Genomic DNA, 21,123 nt, shown 5'->3' on the forward strand with positions numbered 1-21,123 from the left:
CCCAAGGAGAGCACGCTGGCAGACGTCTAACCAACCCCCTCGCTCATATCCACCAGCCCCCCAACAATTATGGTCATTGAAACACACACACTCAAACTGTGACAGAGTCCTAGTGTCTCCAACAAGCCTCAGAAAATTCTCACGAGTGTAGGGACATCTCCCCTTTCTGCTACGCATACCTCGCTGCTACGCATATATGCTCTATGCAGAGCATGTATGTGATGGACTCAAAGCCACACACCGTTACGCCTATAGGTAAGCTTAATTAGTTTTCACTTGTCACCACTTTTCAAATCCTTGAGAAAATGTTAGCTAGGATGTTTCAACTAACGGTTGCTGCATAAAACTATCATAAATGGATATCTGTGTAGATGTTTTTTTAAAGAAGCAGTTTTGGAAATCTCTTCTTGAAAACCAACATTACAGTTACCGTTTAATCTTACACTGTTCAGCTCTCATGCAAACGCACACACGCATACACAGGCCCCTCAGACATACATTTGACCTCCCCGTGAATCTTTGACTGCATCTGCTTCCCCCTACTCACAGGAATATTGAACAATCGCCTTTCTCAGACCAAAAATGGCGCTCATTTTAACCAAGATAGGAGGAACCCCCCGATATTTTCTCTTCCTCCTCCTTCAGCCTTAATTTTATGACCAGCAGCCGCTGTCCTCGCAGGGGTAAGGAGACTATCGCTGATGATGGCTTTTCACCAATTTCTACATAAAATTATCATTATAAATAGAATCAGATCTAAGTCGATGCATATTTTTGTAATATGTTTTAGGAAGTGTTGTCTTTTCAAACTAACAACATTATAGCCACCGTCTAACCTCACACTTCTTCAGCCGCCCGTCTGTCCTCACACTTCTTTGACCCCCATGCAGCCATACATGCGCGTACGCACACACAAGCACAGACATACATTTGACCTCCCCATGAATCTTTGACTGCATCTGCTTCCCCCCTACTCACAGGAATATTGAACAAAAATGTCAGATAGTAACTATATCAGTAAGGGGAAATTATATAGTTTTATCCGTTTATTTTCAGATTCAACCCCAGCAGTCACGAACGACTCTTACAACATTTTTACATATAATGTATAACTTCATGTTAGAGTTTTTTAATTTCATAATACCAACCAGCGTATCACAGTTTAACCTTACCTTATACTTCTTGTTTTACAACCTCTAAAATACACTCTTTGAGCCGTGTTTGCGCATGCTTTTTCCCCCTTCACCATAATAGAAATGGCTAGTACTTTTCCCCCGGCGGTTTTACCCATACTAAACCACTCCCTCTGATCACGTCATTCAATCTCATTATTATTCATTATTCACTCAATCTAGGGGGGCGTGCACCGGATCCGGAAGTTAACCAAACAATTAGCATTTGAACCCGGGTCAGCCATGATATCTGCAAAAACAGGTAGGAACACCACCTACACATCATCCATCTTCATTAAGGGGTCATTAATCTTCATTAAATGACATCAGGAAGTCATTAAGGGTCATTCATCTTCATTATATAACACCTGGAAGTCATTAAAGGCCATTCATCTTCATTAAACGACATCCGGAAGTCATTAAAGGTCATTCATCTTCATTATACGACATCCGGAAGTTATTAAAGGTCATTCATCCTCATTAAACGACATCAGGAAGTCATTAAAGGTCATTAACCCTCATTAAATGACATCCGGAAGTCATTAAAGGTCATTAACCCTCATTATATGACATCTGGAAGTCATTAAAGGGTCATTAATCTTCATTAAATGACATCAGGAAGTCATTAAGGGTCATTAATCTTCATTAAATGACATCAGGAAGTCATTAAGGGTCATTAATCTTCATTAAATGACATCAGGAAGTCATTAAGGGTCATTAATCTTCATTAAATGACATCAGGAAGTCATTAAGGGTCATTAACCCTCATTAAATGACATCAGGAAGTCATTAACCCTCATTATATGACATCTGGAAGTCATTAAAGGGTCATTAATCTTCATTAGGGAGGGGTCATGACCCATACATGACCCCCCTAATCTAATTAAGAATGTCATCCATCAAATTTTGACAGAAGCGGCCTTGTAATATTCTCTCTCGTAATGATTCGGTCTAACACGTATCTATCACGTTTGTTGTCTGCGTTTAAAATGGTACATTGTTGCTGCATCGTTGGCTGTTCGAACAAAGCCAAGGGGGAAAATGGTCGGCCTTTCTTCCGAATTCCGAAAATAACTAGGAACCAGGGCCTGGAGACAGAGGAGTGCGGACTCCGGAGGGAAGTCGTTACTTTGGGCTCGTGTGTGCAGCCATCACTTTGTGAGCGGTAAGCTTGTTTACCTTTATTTAATGCATGAGGATTAATAACGTTTCGACCGCCCATATATGGGCAAGTTGCTTATGTTTTGGATTCATGAGCAAGCAAGTTCGGTAGTACAAGCTGGCTAGCGGACGTTAGCCGAAAGCTAACATCGAACATTTTCACCCAAGAAGTGCCAGTGCAAAGTGTTTACTGCTGAAATTGGATTGATTAGTCTTGGGCTCTTAATGCCGATAACATGTTTTTTGGTGGCAAAATGTAAACTTGGAAAAAAGAGACAGAAGGGGGTGATGCAAGAAAACAGACCCCCGGTAGCCTACACATCATGCTAAAGAACTTATTCACGGCCACCCTACTGCGGCAAAATAACCAGTCTTTCCATATTTTATTTGTTTATATATTTGTTTATTTTAACAGGTCGCCCTGCGCCCGTTTTTCTGTCCAATCATCCCGACTGGGCTCCAACATTAAAGTTGGGTCCCAAATTACAACATCTATGTCTCAGCCCAGTCGGCGCCAAGATATGAACGTGCACAGGAGAGACAAGCAAAGAAAAGACGACTCGAAGTGGCAGAGAGTTTGTTGCAGTTATGCAGCCAGATGGCTCCAGTAACCTGTACCCTCAAGTACTGCTGACATCATTGACTCTGGTATGCCACTCAGAATTCATTACATGATATATTGTATGCATGAGTGAATGTATGTGTTTGTTTGTGTGTGTACACGCACCTTATATTTTAGAGACATTTGGAAGTGTTTATAGAAATAAGTATTTGCCTGTAGCAATGTTCATACATTAAAAAATGCAACAAAATGTGTACATTTCTTTTACACTGACAAAAAAACTATACTACTGTACTATAGTAAACCTTTTACTGGTACCGTATTTTTTTGTGATCTTTTTTTTATTTTTTATTTTTATTTCTTTAGGGATCTCATGCCACACCGACTTGATTGCCAATGACATGATGGAAACGAAGGCGAGCATCAAAGCATTGGAGGAGGACAACATGCGACTGTTTGTTTGGCGCTAATAAAGGCAGCGATTATACAAATTCTATTGTTGGGTTTGTTTACAAAGCTATACATAAGACAAATGACAGGATTTGACTCAATGTGCAATATGGTCCCTCTTAAAGTAATGGCATAAATCGCTATTATTTCTAAAAGCACAAAAAATGAAGTGAATAATGATTAGATGTAGTAATTTCAGGGATAAAATTGAACTGTTAATTAATGTATTTATTTTAGCACAGGTGCCTACCATCCTGATGACGGTATGATGTAATGTTGATGGGGTACGCAATGACTTTCATTATACTATGTACAGAGGAAAAAGTTGCTCTCTTTTAAATTTGTTTAATGTAAGACAAGTACCAGTACTGTGTTTCAGTTTTCCCAATAATCCTTGTTTTACACTTGTCACAAAACCACTGTCCTTTTGGCAGTCTAGATTGGCACACTTCAAGTGATATCATTTGATTTTACAATCTGCTGCAGCACAAAACACTACTTTATTCCGCATCTTTGAAGTACATGAGCAAGTGGTACGTGACAGCGGCTGAGCAGGAACACTGGAAGTCCACTGCTGATCTAGTAAATGCTCTCCCGAGCAGTTCAGGTAAGGAGGGGACTTTTGGGAAAAAAAAAACTCTGGCTTTTCCAGCTGGCCAAAACGAGCGATCTGGGTGGACTCGCTCAATCACACTTTGTCCACACCACAAAGTCGCAGAAGTCCCGTCCAGTTAAACTCATCTGTGCCTGAATCTGAAAATATTACAAACATTGTAATGAAAATATGAAACATAGAATTAAATAAGAAACTACAAAAAGTAAAGCCATACATACATACCTGGTAATAATATTGGTGTTGTCGTGACAAGTGATGGGAATTGTTGCCATCCGGCACCAGACAGAAATTGGGTGTTGTGACAGCCTCCTTAACCGTGAGATCATAAGAAAAGCTGTCAGTATGCTCAGTAGTTACCATGAACACGTTTTATTGTACTGGAAACTGAAACTAAAAATACGTCCTCTGAGAGTGGTTAACCTTAACCATTTAGAATAAGTTGATTAAGTAACATGTAACTAGTGAAAGGGTAGCATTAAATTTAATTAAGCCACGGGGAGGCTGTGCATAGTTACTTTTTATTCTTATACGCTCTGCCATATTTGCCGGTTATAAAATGATTAGAAAAACCACATCAGGTAAACCCAGCTGTGCATGTAAACACAATGATAACAGGAAGCCTGAGAACAAATCAACATTTTTGTGTGCAGAATTACCAACACCATGTGGTTTACTTACGTGCAACAGCAACAGTTTCTTCTGATGCGATGTTAAAGTTTACACTCTGTATCCACCCGCTTACAAAATAATTGTAAGCCTCCAGGGATTTGTTGGGGTGTTATGGAGCATGTTGTCAACACGAGGTAGTGAAAAATGTCCAGAGAAGTCACATTTGGCCAGCAAGCTTTCTCCGTCAAAAAAAAATCACCCTTGGTCAGGACGTAATTAGGATCAATCCCACCAGACAGAGACAACTTCTGCCTGTATCGTTGTTTTTGATCTTCCGGTAAATCGTGAAAATACTGTGTAAATGACATCAGGTTGATAAGCTCTACCGTGTAACTCACGAGTGTACCTTGTGAACCGGCGGACACCCAAGATGGCGCCCGAAGAAAAAACTCCCATGATGCATTACGATGTGCAAGCGACCTATACACTAAAACATCTATTACCTATACAAACGTGAATGTATATTTTATAGATCGTGCTCACAGCAACGTCCGACCGCTGGTTCTACGACAAAGAAAGGTAAAAAAACGTTTTCAATACACCGCAACAATAAAAGGAAAGTCTTTCGATAGTATTGTAATTGTATATGTTTCTTTCAGCTCCTACTCAAAGTGACCCTTCTCACACTGAGCAGAACAAAGGTAAAAAAAAAGAAAAAAAAAGAAAAAAAAAAAAAAAAAAAGGAGATTCTCCACAGCACTAATAAAATATTTGATGGTAAACGTCTTCTATAATTTACAGAATGTGCATCAACCAATACATCCAAGAAAAAAAGGTAAACACGCACACACACACACATTGCATCACAGTGCTCTAAAATAATATATGATATTGAAATGTATATTTGCAGATCCCAAAGATTCTGGCTGGCTTGAAGTTGATGAAGTTGGCTGGCAGCCAACCATCTTCCCCTTTGCTGCAAAACCAGGACCAAGGGATGCTGCAGCAGAGCTGAATTCCCACCTGCCAGCTGACATCCTGGAGCTCTTCATCACGGATGAACTGCTCCAGCACATCGTTCATCATACCAACCTCTACGCAAATCAGTCCATACAGAAGCAGACTGACAAAAACTGTTGCGCACGTGTAAATAGTTTGCAAAGAGTTTTCCAAATTGTTTGTACGGATTGCTACTGTTGCATGTAAATAAAATGTTATTTTGCAATCAAAAAACATTTTTTATTGTTGGGGTAGTGTTTTATAGAAGTTTAGGTGTTTGTAGAATTACTCATGCAAAAAAAAAAAAAAAAAAAGTGCCAAATTCACTAGAGTGCATGAAATAACATCGTTTCACAAAAAGCTTGATTTCTCCGTATTTTGGAAGAAAATAGAGGATTTGGGTGAAACGAAGCTGTTTTCTATTGTTGATTACTGAAGATCCGAATAAGGTAGAAACAAACTTTTTTTTAGATGAAAGGTGAGACTTCAATCTTTCATTTGGTAGTATCCGCGTTTCCATAGTCCTAACACAACATTTTCTGTGGAGCTTGAAAGATCGGTAAAATTCTGTAAATCAGCTGGCAGTATGGGGTTACCTTTTCCGAAAATGGCTGGCAGTCAAAGAGTTAAAAATGCGGCCCAGTCTTTTCAGCGTCTCATGGACTCTGTTCTCCGGGACATGCCGTTCGTCTTTGTCTACTTGAATGACATCCTAGTGGCCAGCTCCTCCATCGGAGAACACCTTTCACACCTCCGGCAGCTTTTCTCCAAGCTCAGCCAGGCTGGACTGATTATTAACCGAGCTAAATGTGTCTTTGGTGTGCCCTCCATCCAATTCCTCTGCCACCTCATCAACGAGGACGGCGCCACCCCGCTCCCGGCAAAAGTGGAAGCTGTTGCCGCTTTTCCTCGACCCCGGACGGCCCAGGGTCTCCGTGAGTTCCTCGGAATGGTGACTTTTTACCACAGGTTCATCCGCCAGGCTGCCCACCCGCTTTACGACGCACTTAAGGGTGTGGCTCCTAACCGTGAGGTCGACTAGACGGATGTGAGAGTCAAGGCTTTTGAAGAGACGAAAGCCGCGCTGTCCCAAGCGGCCTTGTTGGCCCACCCGTGCCAGGATGCCCCGGTTGCCCTCACTACTGATGCATCTGATTTTGCCGTCGGGGCCGTTTTGGAGCAGCGCGTCGAAGGTGTGCGGCAGCCGCTCGCCTTTTTCAGCCGCCGGTTAGTCCCTCGAGAGCGCAAGTACAGCACGTTCGACAGGAAGCTACTTGCTGTCTGGCTGGCGATCCGCCACTTCCGCTTTATCCTGGAGGGCCGTGAGTTCACAGTCTTCATCGATCACAAGCCCCTCACCTTCTAAATGTCGGTTGTCCGAGCCGTGGTCCGCGCGGCAACAGCGCCAGCTATCGTTCAAATCTGAATACACCACAGACATCCGACATATTGCTGGCAAGGACAACATTGCCGCGGAATGTCTGTCCAGGGCAGCGGTCAACACGATACAGCTGGGCCTCGACTTTTCCCGGATGGTGGCCGACCATGGCACCCAGTTGCTTCGGGGCTCCGACACCGGGTTGCAAGTTAAAAACGGTGGCGGTCGACGACTCCGTAGTCGAGATGTGGTGCGACGCCTCCATGGGCTGGCCAGGACCGCTGGTGCCCACTGGTTGGCAGAGGGCCACCTTCGACATGGTGCATGGTCTCTCACATCCCGGCAGGAAGGCATCGGTGAGGTTAGTGGCTCAGAAGTTCGTCTGGTCTGGGTTGAAGAAAGATGTACGGGCCTGGGTCGATTCATGCGTGGCTTGTTAGCGAGCCAAAGTTCAACGTCACACCAAAGCGCCTTTGGAGACTTTTGTTGTCCCTGCGAGGAAGTTTGACCATGTCAACGTCGACATCGTAGGTCAGCTTCCTCTTTCCCAGGGCGTCACCTCCCTCCTGACAATGGTGGACAGGACGACCCGCTGGCCGGAGGCCGTTCCCCTCACCTCCATATCGACCAGTGACGTTCCCCGGGCGTTTATCGGGACCTGGGTCGCTCGGTTTGGACCGCCGGCGAGCCTCTCGTCCGACAGGGGCGCGCAGTTCACATCAGAGGTTTGGAACTCTGTTGCTGAAAGCCTCGGGGTCAAGCTACACCGCACCTCCACTTATCACCCTCAGGCTAACGGGCTGTGCGAACAGTTCCATTGTTCGATGAAGGCCGCTTTGCGCTCTGGACTTTCTGACGGTAATTGGGTCGACAAGTTACCCTGGATCATGCTGGGCCTTTGTACTGAAACTAAGGAGGACCTGCAGTGTTCGTCGGCTGAGTTGGTCTCTGGACAGGTACTAAGACTGCCAGGAGATTTCATTCCGGACGCCTCGACGCCTTGGCCCGCACCCAGGCCTGGGCCGCCAGTGGATGCTGCTGGTGCAGCCCGTTCCCACGTCGCAGCATGGCACCCTTGTGGCCCGGGTACCCTCCAACCTGCAGTCGGCCGAGATTGTTTTCATCCGACAAGATGCACACCGTGGTCCCTAGCGTCCCCCCTACGACGGGCCATTCAGGGTCCTGCAGCATGGTGCCAAGACTATGGTCGTGGATGTTGGGGGCCGTTCCGAAACCGTTTCGGTTGACAGGCTTAAGCCGGCTCATGTTGACCTGGCCGGACCCTTGGACTTGCCCCGCGCCCCCCGCCGCGGCCGCCCCCCTGGGCTGCGCCTGGGATACCGTGCGGGGTCCCTTCCAGTTGTTCCTGCATCCCCGCCAGTTGGTGCGCGGGACTGTTCTGATGTTTCTGCTGTGCCCCTCCCGCCCCCACTCCCTGGGTACTTTACCCGCAGGGGTCGGGCCGTTTTGCCGCCCGTTCATCCGGAGTTTTATTATGGGTGAATTCTGGGGGGGCTTGTGTAGTGATGGGAACATAATTCACCCACGGAACGTTGGGACAAAGGGTGAGTTCCGGGTGGGAGGAGTTGGTTAGGATGAAAGGAAGGCATGTTAGTTAGCCTGTGAGCCTCGAGCAGAGTGAGGAATGGCTGTAAAACACTGAGAAGCTGATGTCAATAAAACGCCAGTTTTGGCTCCGGGCTTCAACACTCCGACTCCCGTCACTATTCGCTACATCACAACAATTTAGTGGCTCGTTAAGGTCTCAAACAAGCCAAAAATAAAAAATTGCTCGCTGTGTGTGTCATACATGGCAGAAGTGAAGAACACAACAACAGGATCGGCCGGCGTACAACAACAACTCCAGTGCGTTGAGCAGGGGGATAGGAAAAGCTCGCCACCAAGTTCTAGAAGTGAGTAACTATAGAGTAGATTTGATAAATGACAGCTAGGCAATCAAAACACGCTCGCTGGTGCAGTGTACACAAGTGCTGGACAAAGTATGTAGTGTTGTACATACACATTTATAGTTTCCTGTGTTCTATAAAATCATGAAACCTTATTGAATGTTATTTTTAAGACTTCAATATTTCAAAGTGAAACAATGATCGGCACAACCTGTGTAGACTGTGGTGTGAAAATGGACAGAGAGAGCAAAACTTTATTGTTGATGAAAATACACCTCGAGTCTGATGTACAGTGTTCCCTCATTTTCTGCTGGGGTTAGGTTGCAAAAAATACCCCAAATTCGTTAAGTTGTTAGCTTTATGTTTTAAATTTATTATAAATGTTTTAAGGCTCTAAAACCCGCACCACACAGTTTATATAGTTTTTTTTCGAGTAATTTACATTTTCCCAAATTCTCTCTTGGACATTCTCAATGTTCAAACTTTCATAAATTTTATAAAATAGGTATATTACTGTGTAAAAAAAAAAAAAAAGTAAAAAAATCTGCAAAACAGCAAAGCCATGAAAAGTGAACCGCGTTAATGCGAAGGAACATTTAATTTTTTAAAACATGTCCTCCTTTTTGACCTTATGGAAGTGGCCACCCAACGTGAGGATTAGCGGTTCAGAAAAAGGATTGATAGACTGTGCACACTTTGATGCTGACAGCCTGACTAATTTGCCGTTCCTATCACTTATTAACAAACCAGGCTTACGCAAATGTGCTATTTATTTAGCTGACAAAAATTGCAATTGTGGGTCTGACGTCACTTTAGTTCCATTGAATAAAATCTATGGGAAGAGATTTGTCTTGTAACATAAATGATCATTTATTATTATAAAGTCTGTTTAGTCCAAAATGAGCTTACATATTATTTTTTTATTTGTCTTAATATTTTCAAGTGTTTAAACATTTTCTTGGTTTGAACAAAAAACATAAATAATCGTTTTGAATAATCGTGATTTCAATTATTACCACAATAATCGTGATTATTATTTTTTCCATAATCGAGCAGCCCTACCTAGAAGGTATAACTTTTTCTGAATGGGCGATCAATGTCACTAATATGGATCTCTCATTTGATAGCCTATCACGTAGGGTGCTGAGGATCCAGTGGGATGTGGAATCCGACTGTTTTCAGTTTGTACCAGCTTGAAGAACCAGACTGCAACTCAACGAGGTATTCTTTCAACAGTCACTTTCCCTGTTTGACCCCCTTGGGTTTGTGGCGCCAGTCTACTCCAAGCAAAGATCATTTTCCAGGAGATGTGCAGGAGAGGCACAGGCTGGGATGATCCTCTTTTTGAGGCGCTTCAACCCAAATGGATACAATGGAGAGGTGAGCTAGTTTAATTGCATAATGTCACCATTCCCCGCACTTACTCCCCTGTGGGATTTGGCAAGGTCTTAAAAACGGAGTTGCATCATTTCTCAGATGCTAGCTTGAAAGGATATGGTCAGTGTTCTTATTTGAGGCTTCAAAATGAGCGTGGAGATGTTCACTGTGCATTAGTTGTAGGAAAATCATGTGTCTTACCCTTAAAGGTAACAACTGGTCCAAGGTTAGAACTAGCAGCTGTAGTGGTTTCTGTGAAAATGAGCAACATTCTCAAGGAGGAGCTGGGATGAGCTGTTACTGTGGAATTTTCCTGTACCGACTCGGTCTTGGGCTATATCAAAATGAAGCTTGGCGATTCCATACCTTTGTGGCTAACCGAGTTCAAAATATTCACCTCAGTTCATCTCCTGACCAATGGAGGCACATTCCAACCAACGAAAACCCTGCTGACCACGCTTCCAGGGGGTTGTCCGAATGAGATTCTGTCATCCACCTTGCTCACCAGACCCAAGGTCTTGTGGAACAAGGAAATTAAATTGCCAATGGATGAGATCCCAAAGTTAACAGTAGGGGATCCACGGGTCAGAAGTGTTCTCACACAGCACAAGAACTACGGAACAAGTAAGCCTGATTGATCGTTTTTCCAAGTTTTCCTCCTGGTCACAGGCCATGCCAAAACCCCGTAAACACAAAAAACATGATCTACGTACACAAAACGTGTGATCTACGCACACAAAACGTGTGATCTACGCACACAAAACATGATCTATACACACACACAACGAAGCAAATCTTCAATTACAAAAAAAATAATTATCTTTCAAGTGCCAAAAAAAATGTTTTGCGTACGTAAAAAGCAATTCTACAACTATGGGTAAAAGTCACAGGACGTTTGGCAGTGATATTCTGCCGAGCAGTTTTACGTCCCGAAAACCCAAGATCCAAACGCGCAAAGCCCGTTAACTTTACAGCAGGGGGCGCTGTTGAATCAGCGCCATATAGAGAGAGTTTGGCCAACTCGTTTAAGAACTACTAAGCTGTGACTGGTCAAATGCTGGTCACATGACATATGGACGCCTTGTCGTTACCATGCTGCTGCGATTACGTAATGTATTGCAATAGGCTGCTCGGGCCCTAATAATAATAATAATAATTCCTACAAAAACAAGAGGGACACTAGCAGCACAAACTAAACTTATGGCACAAATGTAACACTATTTCTCTCAAAATTTGCGTGGAGTGTGGAGCCAACTTCAAAACAAACAAAAGGCTACATTTGAATGGCAAGCAAGCAAAATGTATTTAATCTTACCATATCCTGACTTTGGTTCTGGACTCGCACCAGGCTAGGCTGACGGTCCGGGAAGGATTGGTGACCCAATGATGGACGTCCGAGTCTCCGGATTCGCGCTAGGCTAGGCTAGGCTAGGCTAGGCTAGGCTAAGCTAAGCTAAGCTAGGCTAGGCTAGGCTAGGCGTCGGGTCCCTTCGAAGTCCCAGCGGCTGCCTCAGCTTGATCCGCGAAGAGGACCCGAAGCACGTCTATCGCCGGATCCACCGGGAGGACCTGAAGCACATCTGCAGCCGGGTCTGCGGGGAGAACCCAGAGAACAACCAGAGCTGCCAGCGCCTGATGCGGTGGGGCTGCCCGGCTGCCCCTCAGTGAAATGCAGCGGGGAAGCGTGCAAGGCATTATACGCTTTCTGCCACGCAAAACGCTCACTAGCTTTCACACAGTACAAGTCTCCGCTTTACGCATAATAGATAACTTATCAACGAGCTATTTCCTTGTTTAGCGCGCTTGACGGCATTCAGGCAATAGCAAATCTGTGTGGAAAAATTAAGTCTTCACTCTGTGCCGCTGCATAACTCCAGATTTAACAAAAAGTTATAAAAATAACCCCATATTTATCCAAGTCCTGCTCGGGAGACGTCCAATTCTGATCGGCAACCACGTGATTGAGCCCGATTTCCAATCACGTGATCGGATCGGGAAATCCCTAATAATTACAAGGAGGTTGGTGAACACGGCTCCAGGATGTGGCTGGCAACTCTTCTTCTGTGTTCCAACTGTCCAACTGTCTCCCAGGGCAGGATGGGACAGTAGTTGGCCGCCACGGACCGCTTTCTGTGGATTTTAATCTTGCACGTCAAGCCTGGAATCATCTAACATGCTTCGCATAAGTAAGAGACCCACCGACGTACTGTTTAGGGACACCGCAGCCCAGGGTCGCACCCACCCGGCCCTTCCGGTTTACCTAACAACAATCCGACTTTGCTCTGTTACAAATAGAGATTAGATTGTCAGTCTCCGCATCCGGGCCCGGCCAAACGCAACACCCACCGACTTGCCTAAGAGGCTTTTAAGAACACTTGGCTGGGACGCGAGGGCCCGCATGTAGGCCATTATGGCACCCAGCTCAGCGTCCAAGGACGTGTACCCCAAGCTAACCCCCCACCCCACCCCCCACCAAATGGATGCAACAGTGAGATGCCACTTGAAGGAGTCCCTTCTACGGTGGCCTACGATTAGAGGCACTAGCTAGACTGAATTACATCATCCATGCACAAAGGCAAATGGCGATGAGTGCTTATTATGGTATCGTAATCCCCGCTCGCTAGGGTGAGCACCAGGGAACGAGCCGGTTTCCACCTAGGCATGACGGACTATTTTCGGACTACTCGGCCTTGGGTCTCCCTCTGCGAACGCGCAGAGACTTCCTCCCGTTGAGAACTTTCAAGACAGTTACACATAGAATACATGGGACTTCCTTGGCTTGCAACACTTTCAATCTTATCAAGACGGGTATTGTGTTATACGGGCTATTGCGGGGTTACTCCACTGGATCACACAGAAAAGCAGGCTCCTCTCCTGGGTGGCCTGGCCTTGGTGAGCGCTCAGCAGCACTCAATCAAGATCTAAGCATCATCAGTTGCTGGCAACAGTGGTGACTGAGTTGACCAGAATCGAGTGAACATTAGTGTCGACGCAATGGGCAGAATGCAAGCCGATGTACTCTTCTGGAAGCCACAAGGTGCAAAGCTGATCTAAGGTCAGCGAAGATGCTACTGGTGAACAAGCATGCCCTCTCCTGGGCTGCTCACCCGGTGGGGTGGGCCTGTTGGTGGTGTCTGGAGACCGATTTACCAATTCAAAAATGTCTAGGAGTAGGCGCAACTTACAGACGGACATTCAAGATGAACTGAGCGAGGAGTGTGTCGACACAAGTCTAGAACTGATGGATAACAATATGAATGAATGACTATCATAACCAATGTATATGACTGATGCGTTTATATTAAGAATCGATGGGGACGGGTTACTAATAAGCCATGGCTTCTACCCGTCAGCCCTTCTTTCGGATGTCAATGTTGTAAATAATGTGATGTGATCGATGTAACCTGTAATAATGTGTCAGAAACGAAAAAATGAATAAAAAAAAAAAAAGTCAATTGAAACACTTGTCTAAAAAAATAAAGATAATACAGAAATGCTTACTGTAGCCTGGTTGAGAACAATGACATGGATGCCTCTGCCTTGTTCCCGCATATCATCCTCCAACACCTGCAGGAAATCAGCAAAACAGTCTGACAACATATTGTAATTTAACGATTGAGAGACTTTTGGTTAATGAAACTGTACATTTAATATTTAGTTGTTAATACAGTAAAGTGTGTGTTTCAGAGCATATAGTGATCGCACCATTTTTTTGTGGAGGTACAGCATGACCTTAGGCATACTCAACTCGATATATGTGCAAAATATTTTATTGGAACATGAGGTTTGCCTGCAACGGCAGTGGCTATCAAAACAAGTCAACAATTTCGTATAACTTAACTCATGTGAACATTATTTTGTTTAGCTCAGTAAAAGTCGGTACTTCTTTTTCTTCACCTGCTCCCTGGCCATGGTTTCTCTGCCCTTTACAGCTATATCGTTTGATTTGGCACCTTCCGCTGGTCCTCCTTTACCACCATCATTTTTCTCCTCATTCTCATTTTGTTTTAGAAAATAATCAGCAATAGACCGCTGCATTTTTTTTTTTAAATTCGCTTCTACTTTTCCATTAGCCCCGCACGGCACTCTACCACACCACACCATACGCAACCACACGACATCCGCCTCCATTGATTTTCCATTACAGTAGGCGCGCGGCGGGAACGGGGCGGGATCATTTGAACTGTCCAAGCCAAGCTTGCATTCCCAAGTGCGTGTGGATCTGCCATAACATTTGACGAGTGGCAAATCACGGCAAACATTGAATCATATTTACAATTTAATATGAACCACCGTCCGTGGATGAAATATTGATGTTCACGACTGGCTCACGAGTGACGAAGAGATTTCTGAATGCTCCGCCGCTGGAACTCTCATTCAAGTGAATGGGAACACACCACCAGCGAGCGTTGTGCACTCGCCATTTTTTTTTTTTTTTTAACCACAAACATTACACATCCATCCACAAGTACCTTTTAAATTGTATATATAGTTCAGCATTGTTGAAAAACATAATTATATTTATTGTATGTACCGTATTTTTATGACTTTGGCAAAGACCGGCGGGAGCTTTTGCTTCTCTCGCTTAAAACAAGGAAATGGGCGTTGCTGTCGACCAATCAGATAACAGGTGACGACACGGCCCCTCTCGTCCCCCAGCGACCGGCGCTGCAGAATCACTGCCGAAAGGGTTCTAAACAGCGGTTACAACGGAACCGCTCGGCCCCGATACAGTCCCATGGAGACATCCGGGGACAAAAAATGCCGCTTCGGTGTGGAACGGTCCATCCATCCATCCATTTTCTTCCGCTTATCCGAGGTCGGGTCGCGGGGGCAGCAGCTTTAGGAGGGAAACCCAGACCTCCCTCTCCCGAGCCACTTCAACCAGCTCCTCCGGCGGGATCCCAAGGCGTTCCCAGGCCAGCTGAGAGACATAGTCTCTCCAGCGTGTCCTGGGTCGTCCCCGGGGCCTTCCGCCGGTGGGACATGCCCGGAACACCTCACTAGGGAGGCGTCCAGGAGGCATCCTAACCAGATGCCCGAGCCACCTCAGCTGGCTCCTCTCAACGCGGAGGAGGCTCGAATCCGAGTCCCTCCCGGATGACCGAGCTTCTCGCCCTATCTCTAAGGGAGCCCGGACACCCTGCGGAGGAAACCAATTTCGGCCGCTTGTATCCGGGATCTTGTTCTTTCGGCCATAGGTGAGGGTCGGAACGTAGAGTGACCGGTAAAATCGAGAGCCTCGCCTTTTGGCTCAGCCCTTTCTTTACCATGACGGACCAATACAGAGTCCGCATCACTGCAGACGCTGCACCTGTCGATCTCCCGCTCCATCCTACCCTTACTCGTGAACAAGACCCCAAGATACTTGAACTCCTCCACATGGGATCTCATCCCAGACCCGGAGAGGTACCGGTGTGGAATCGGCCCGGTGGAAAGGCGCCATATTATATATGTTTGTATGTAAATTGTAGTCCCTGCGGTGCGTGTGCACGTGTATGCTGTACCGATCAGGAAGTAGCCAGCCAATCAAATTGCAACGGGTCATGTATCACTCAAATACCATTCGACTGAGGCGCACAGCAGAGCGCTCTCGTTGCTACGGGAGAGCCAGCGGAGGACACGGAGACTTTCGAATCTATGATTTAAACATACTGCAGAGGTAGCATTAATGCACTCGCGCCGTGTGAGCGGTATTTGTTTTTCCACCAGCACGCACTTGAAAGTTGCCCGCATTTGCGAGGTGAAATGCTCGCACTGTCGAGCCCTGTATTTATTAAAGTGATACTTCACTTATTTATCCCATTATAGCAATAAAAAGTGAATATTTTGTCTATAATTAATTTGATACTTTCATTATTTTTCACGTACAATTAATACCTTTAAAAACACATTTTGCAATTTGCTGTCGACTCAAAATGACATCACAGCTCACCTGTTTTCTAGGTTTGGTCATGTGACATTCACAAGCTGAGCTGTGATTGGTTACCTGAGCCCTTGCGATGTCATTTTTAGTCGATAGCAAGTTGCAAAATGTTTTTAACTCTTTGACTGCCAAAGACGTTTAATAATGATTCGTAAAATTCCGATGAATGGAATGCGATCTTTCATTTAGTAGCCACATTGTATATGTAGTAAAGGCAAAATATATTCTTTTTGCCTTGAAAGATGAGTTAAAATGCTCAAAAGCGGCTGGCACTGTGGATTTTTAGGACCCGAGTAGCTACCCCTGCGAGGTCCCTCTTGTTTTTCGTTCGAATTTTTATTATTATTAGGGCCCAAGCAGCGACCGCTGCGAGGTCCCTATTGTTTTTCGATCGTATCATTATTATTAGGGCTCGAGCAGCTACCGCTGCGAGGTCTGATGATTATTATTATTATTATTATTATTATTCTCCGCAAACGATCGCGATTTTTGGTACCTAAACATTCACGAAAACTCACCGAACTTTGCACACTCCTCAGGCCCGGCGAAAAATGTGATATTATGAAGTCGTCATAACAACGCGACTCTATAGCGCCCCCTAGCGTAGAAAAATAAAAACCAAGCCCGGCACATTTGAGCTAGAACAACGAAAATTGGCAGGCACGTGTAGCACCCTGAGACGCACAAAAAAAAAAAAAAAAAAGTCTATTGGGACCATGTAGCTAAAATGTACAGGAAGTGAGCTATGAATTTTTTTATGTCCAATTTTGGCCTATTTTGGCACATTCACTGTGGTCATGCTTTTTCCCCCTTTGCAAACATTTTTCATCCAATTGACTTCAAACTTGGCATTTATCATCTCAAGACCTGAGAAAACAACTGGGCAAAAAATCTTGCCTTTTCGAAATACTATATGAGGGGGGCGGGGCATCAAAATTGCCTTTAAAATTTCATATGTCCAGCAAGACAAAATGCTTAATAACTCCCATGTACAAGCTCCAAAAAATCTCAAACTTCTCAGGCAACGTAATAGTCACGGCCTGAAAACATCTATATGATAAAATTCAGTTATACATATAGCCTCACCTAGCGGTAACAATAAATGTCATACTTTACGTTTTTAGCTACTGTGCTGAGCTCGTTGAAGGGATCCAGTTGAAAATTGGTCAGAAAAGCCTTAAGATGTTGATCATGCCCCACACCGAATATTGTAACTTTTTGCCAAAGGGCATGGCCGTGACCGTGCCGCAAAGTCTGAAGATTTTCTGTGATAACTAAAGCTGCTTTAACTTGACCGAGATGATCCTATCTTCTCAAAATTTCACACATTTGATGAGAGTCCAGCACTTAAGACATCTACGAAGTTATATTTTATCTAACTCATAGCGCCACCTAGTGGCAATTTTTTTTCTTACGAATTTTCTTCTACGTTTTTCTCCAAACACGTTAACGAGTTGAAATGAAGAGGGTTTCGGCCTTCATGATGTCACAATACGAAGTTTGTGAGTTTTCACGAAACGCTGTGGGCCTGGCTAAGCACTGTTCGCCAAGAAAACAACGCCGATTTTGAGGCTCTAAACATGCACAGAAACTCGTGAAACTTGGCACACACATCTGGCCTGGTAAAATGAGTAATATTTTATCATGTATTGTGCTATTTTTACAAAAATGACTCAATAGCGCCCCCTAGAATTTTTTAACAAAGCAGTCCCGCTTGTCTGTTTAAGCAAGATCTTCGGAAATTTTTAGGTGTATGAGGGAGCCCAGGACCTACAAAAAAAAAAAAAAAAAAAAAAAAAAAGTCTCTTGGACCCATATGCAAAAATGAACAGCAAGTGAGCTACGAATTTTTGAATGTCCCATTTTTGACGATTTTTGCACATTTTCAGGGGGCATACTTTTACCCACTTCTCCTACACGTTTCATCCGACTGACTTCAGACTTGACCTGGACCATGTCAAGACCTGAGCCAACGACAGGGGGAAAAATCTTGATTTTTCGAAATACTATATGATGAGGGCGGGGCATCAAATTTTGTGTTTCGCAATGAAAAAGGATATGCCCGGTACATGCTCCAAAAAATCCCAAACTTGACATAGTTTATAGTCAAGGCCTGAAGGTATCTCTATGACAATATTCAGTTATATATGCAGCGCCACCTAGCCCTTGAGGCATAACAAAAAAATACCCCACTTACGGTATTTTTACAAAAAATGTAAACTCATTCTAAGTGTGATAACTAAGTCATTAATGAATATTCTTTTACTTTCCACCAGTCGAAATGTTCACTGGCATCAGACCTACCCAAACGTACATCCATCCATCCATCCATCCATTTTCTTGACCGCTTATTCCTCACAAGGGTCGCGGGGGGTGCTGGCGCCTATCTCAGCTGGCTCTGGGCAGTAGGCGGGGGACACCCTGGACTGGTTGCGAGCGAGTCGCAGGGCACACAGAGAGGAACAACCATCCACACTCTCAAGCACACCTAGGGACAATTCGGAGCGCCCAATTAACCTGCCATGCATGTCTTTGGAATGTGGGAGGAGACCGGAGAACCCGGAGAAGACCCACGTGGGCACGGGGAGAACATGCAAACTCCACCCAGGAAGGCCGGAGCCTGGACTCGAACCGGAGTCCTCAGAACTGGGAGGCAGACGTGCTAACCACTCGTCCACCGTGCCGCCCCCAAACGTACATATTTTTGTTATTTAGCTTTATTTATTTTTGATAGCCTCTATGGACATTAAAAGCAATATCGTGAATAAAGGATATGCTTAATAGCTCTCAGGTGCATGCTCCAAAAAATCTCATACTTGAAATGTATATTTAAAGTAAAGGCCTGAAGGTATCTCTATGACAAAATTCAGTTATAAATACAGTGCCACCTAGTCCTTGAGGCATTTAAAAAAAAAAAAAAAAAAAACTTACGGTATTTTTACAAAAATTGTAAACTCAGTGTAAGTGTGATAACTGACATTTATGAATATTCTTTTACTTTCCACCACTCAGTATGTTATATATATATATATATATATATATATATATATATATATATATGAGGGGTGGGAATCTCTGACATGAGGCCGATTCGATATGTATCTCGATACACAAGTTGCGATTCGATTGAAAAACGAGTATCTTTCAGAACAGAACGGTTAGATACGATTCGATTAAGTTTGGGAACGATACAATTTTCGATTCGATGCGATTAATTTCAATATTCAAAACTTATAGTGACATTTGTTGCTTGTAAACATTAATCTTAAAACACCACACATTTTTACAGTATCTACAAATGTGTTAAAAAAGAACAACAAAAAATATGTCTTCTATATTTTTATATATTGAATCAATTATTTAAATGGACCGGAACAAAGGGATGGGCGATATGACTGAAAAATGTACCAGTTTAAATATTTATTAGTTGTTATTGACAGTTATAATTGTTTTTGTTTTTTTAATTCAAAATATGGATCGGGAAAACAAAAGGCTGATAATTCAATTTGAAATATAAGTATTTAACCTTTAAAAAGACACCAACACCATTAAACAGAATATGTCCACATTGTGAAGTATTTCAGAAACATAAATTTAAGACATGAAATAAACCTACCGTCCAGCCAAAAGAAATATGAAGCCACCTTATGGAACAATAAATCTATCAAACACATTTTAACAACTTAATATATCCAAAAATATTTCCAAAAGTGCCCTAACCTTTTTATCAACAATTTTTTTTTTCTTTGCCATCACATTCATTTTTGGTTAATGTATGATATCTTTTTTGTTTTTTTAATCTGAGACACGATGATGACCACGGAATCACTACTGTTTATGTTTTGTTTTTTGGGCTGTCGTTCATTTTGAGTTTGATGACGTAATTGCGGGCACGTCTCAGTTCCATGCTGCTCATGCTAGTTGTAGACATTGACAGGGAGCCACAAACTGAGAAATGAGATACTTGCAGTGTGCTTTTAGCTTAGCTGGTGTGTTGGCTGTGGGGCATACCTGTGTCGTTTGAATCCATGCATTGGATCGTCAAGGGAGTTATTCTTTTTGGCTCGCGCGCAGTACCAACGCCGGCCCGGGACATACAAGTGCACCGAGAGGACTCGATAGCAATGGGAAATACCGAGATGTACGGCACCGGCTTCTGCTAACTGTCTCCATTTTAATGTTGTCACTCGTTGTGCGCGACTGCGCGCGAGCACGCGTGCCGTGTCGCGAGCACGGCGTTGACGGTAGGCGGCCCCCCTCTCCCCCCAAAAAAAGGTGCGTAACGTCTTTGCATTATGTTTACAACATCCGGGGAATGAAGCGTCTCTGAGCGCTACTTTGCTAGCTCTAGAGGTGTGCAAAATTTCCGATTCTTAGATTATTCACGATTCGGCCGTGGAACAATCGAGAAAGATTCACAAACGTCCAAATTCCGATTATATAAATATGCCAAGGGAAGCGAAACCAGCGAAAAGTACGCGGAACTGAAACGCAGTAGCGCGCGCGGTCTTCGGGACGCTTTTTGGGACGGACCGAGAGTACACATCCACAACTCACGCCTCGAGATTCAAAACAACAACAAGCATGGCTGAGCTGACCAACCCACCTCTTCATGACATCAGACCTGCTCCGAAAAGGCAAACAACTTGAGGCGGAAGTATCAGCTAGCTGGCTGCAGTGCGTCGGTTAGCGTTCTACAGGGCGCCGCGCAGTGATACGAACGAACGAACAGAAAAGTAGTGGCTGGCGGTAATGGCGTCTGACTTTATTCAGAAAAGAGTATTGTGGTGGAAATGTATCACGCTTTTGAAAACAAAAAGTTTTTAGAAGAAAAACGCTTTATTTCCGAGACCCCAGCCAGCTTGCTGGACTATTTTCTTTTTTATTTTCTTCTCGTCCAACGTCGAACCAGAACTGGTGTCACCGAACGCTGTCAGAAAGAAGTCAGTGCTGATCGCACACACGG

The 21,123-nt window shown here is 44.1% G+C and overlaps 1 protein-coding gene and 1 long non-coding RNA gene across 4 annotated transcripts in view; both read right to left on the bottom strand.

The window, feature by feature from the left end:
- The window catches only part of pomgnt1 (protein O-linked mannose N-acetylglucosaminyltransferase 1 (beta 1,2-)), a 305,595-nt gene that overhangs the window by 190,421 nt on the left and 94,051 nt on the right, over positions 1-21,123 (bottom strand). For all 3 annotated transcript variants that reach the window (XM_077533431.1, XM_077533432.1, XM_077533433.1), the window contains exon 5: positions 13,733-13,798. In XM_077533431.1, the coding sequence (XP_077389557.1) occupies positions 13,733-13,798 (66 nt within the window). The remainder of the gene's footprint in view (positions 1-13,732; positions 13,799-21,123) is intronic.
- On the bottom strand, positions 4,071-9,371 carry LOC144026625 (uncharacterized). The gene is made up of 3 exons (XR_013285241.1): positions 4,640-9,371; positions 4,184-4,270; positions 4,071-4,098 (listed from the first exon to the last, which is right to left on the bottom strand). It is a non-coding gene; the product is annotated as an uncharacterized LOC144026625 (long non-coding RNA).

Source organism: Festucalex cinctus, chromosome 10, assembly GCF_051991245.1.
Source record: "Festucalex cinctus isolate MCC-2025b chromosome 10, RoL_Fcin_1.0, whole genome shotgun sequence".
Taxonomy (NCBI): Eukaryota; Metazoa; Chordata; class Actinopteri; order Syngnathiformes; family Syngnathidae; genus Festucalex; species Festucalex cinctus.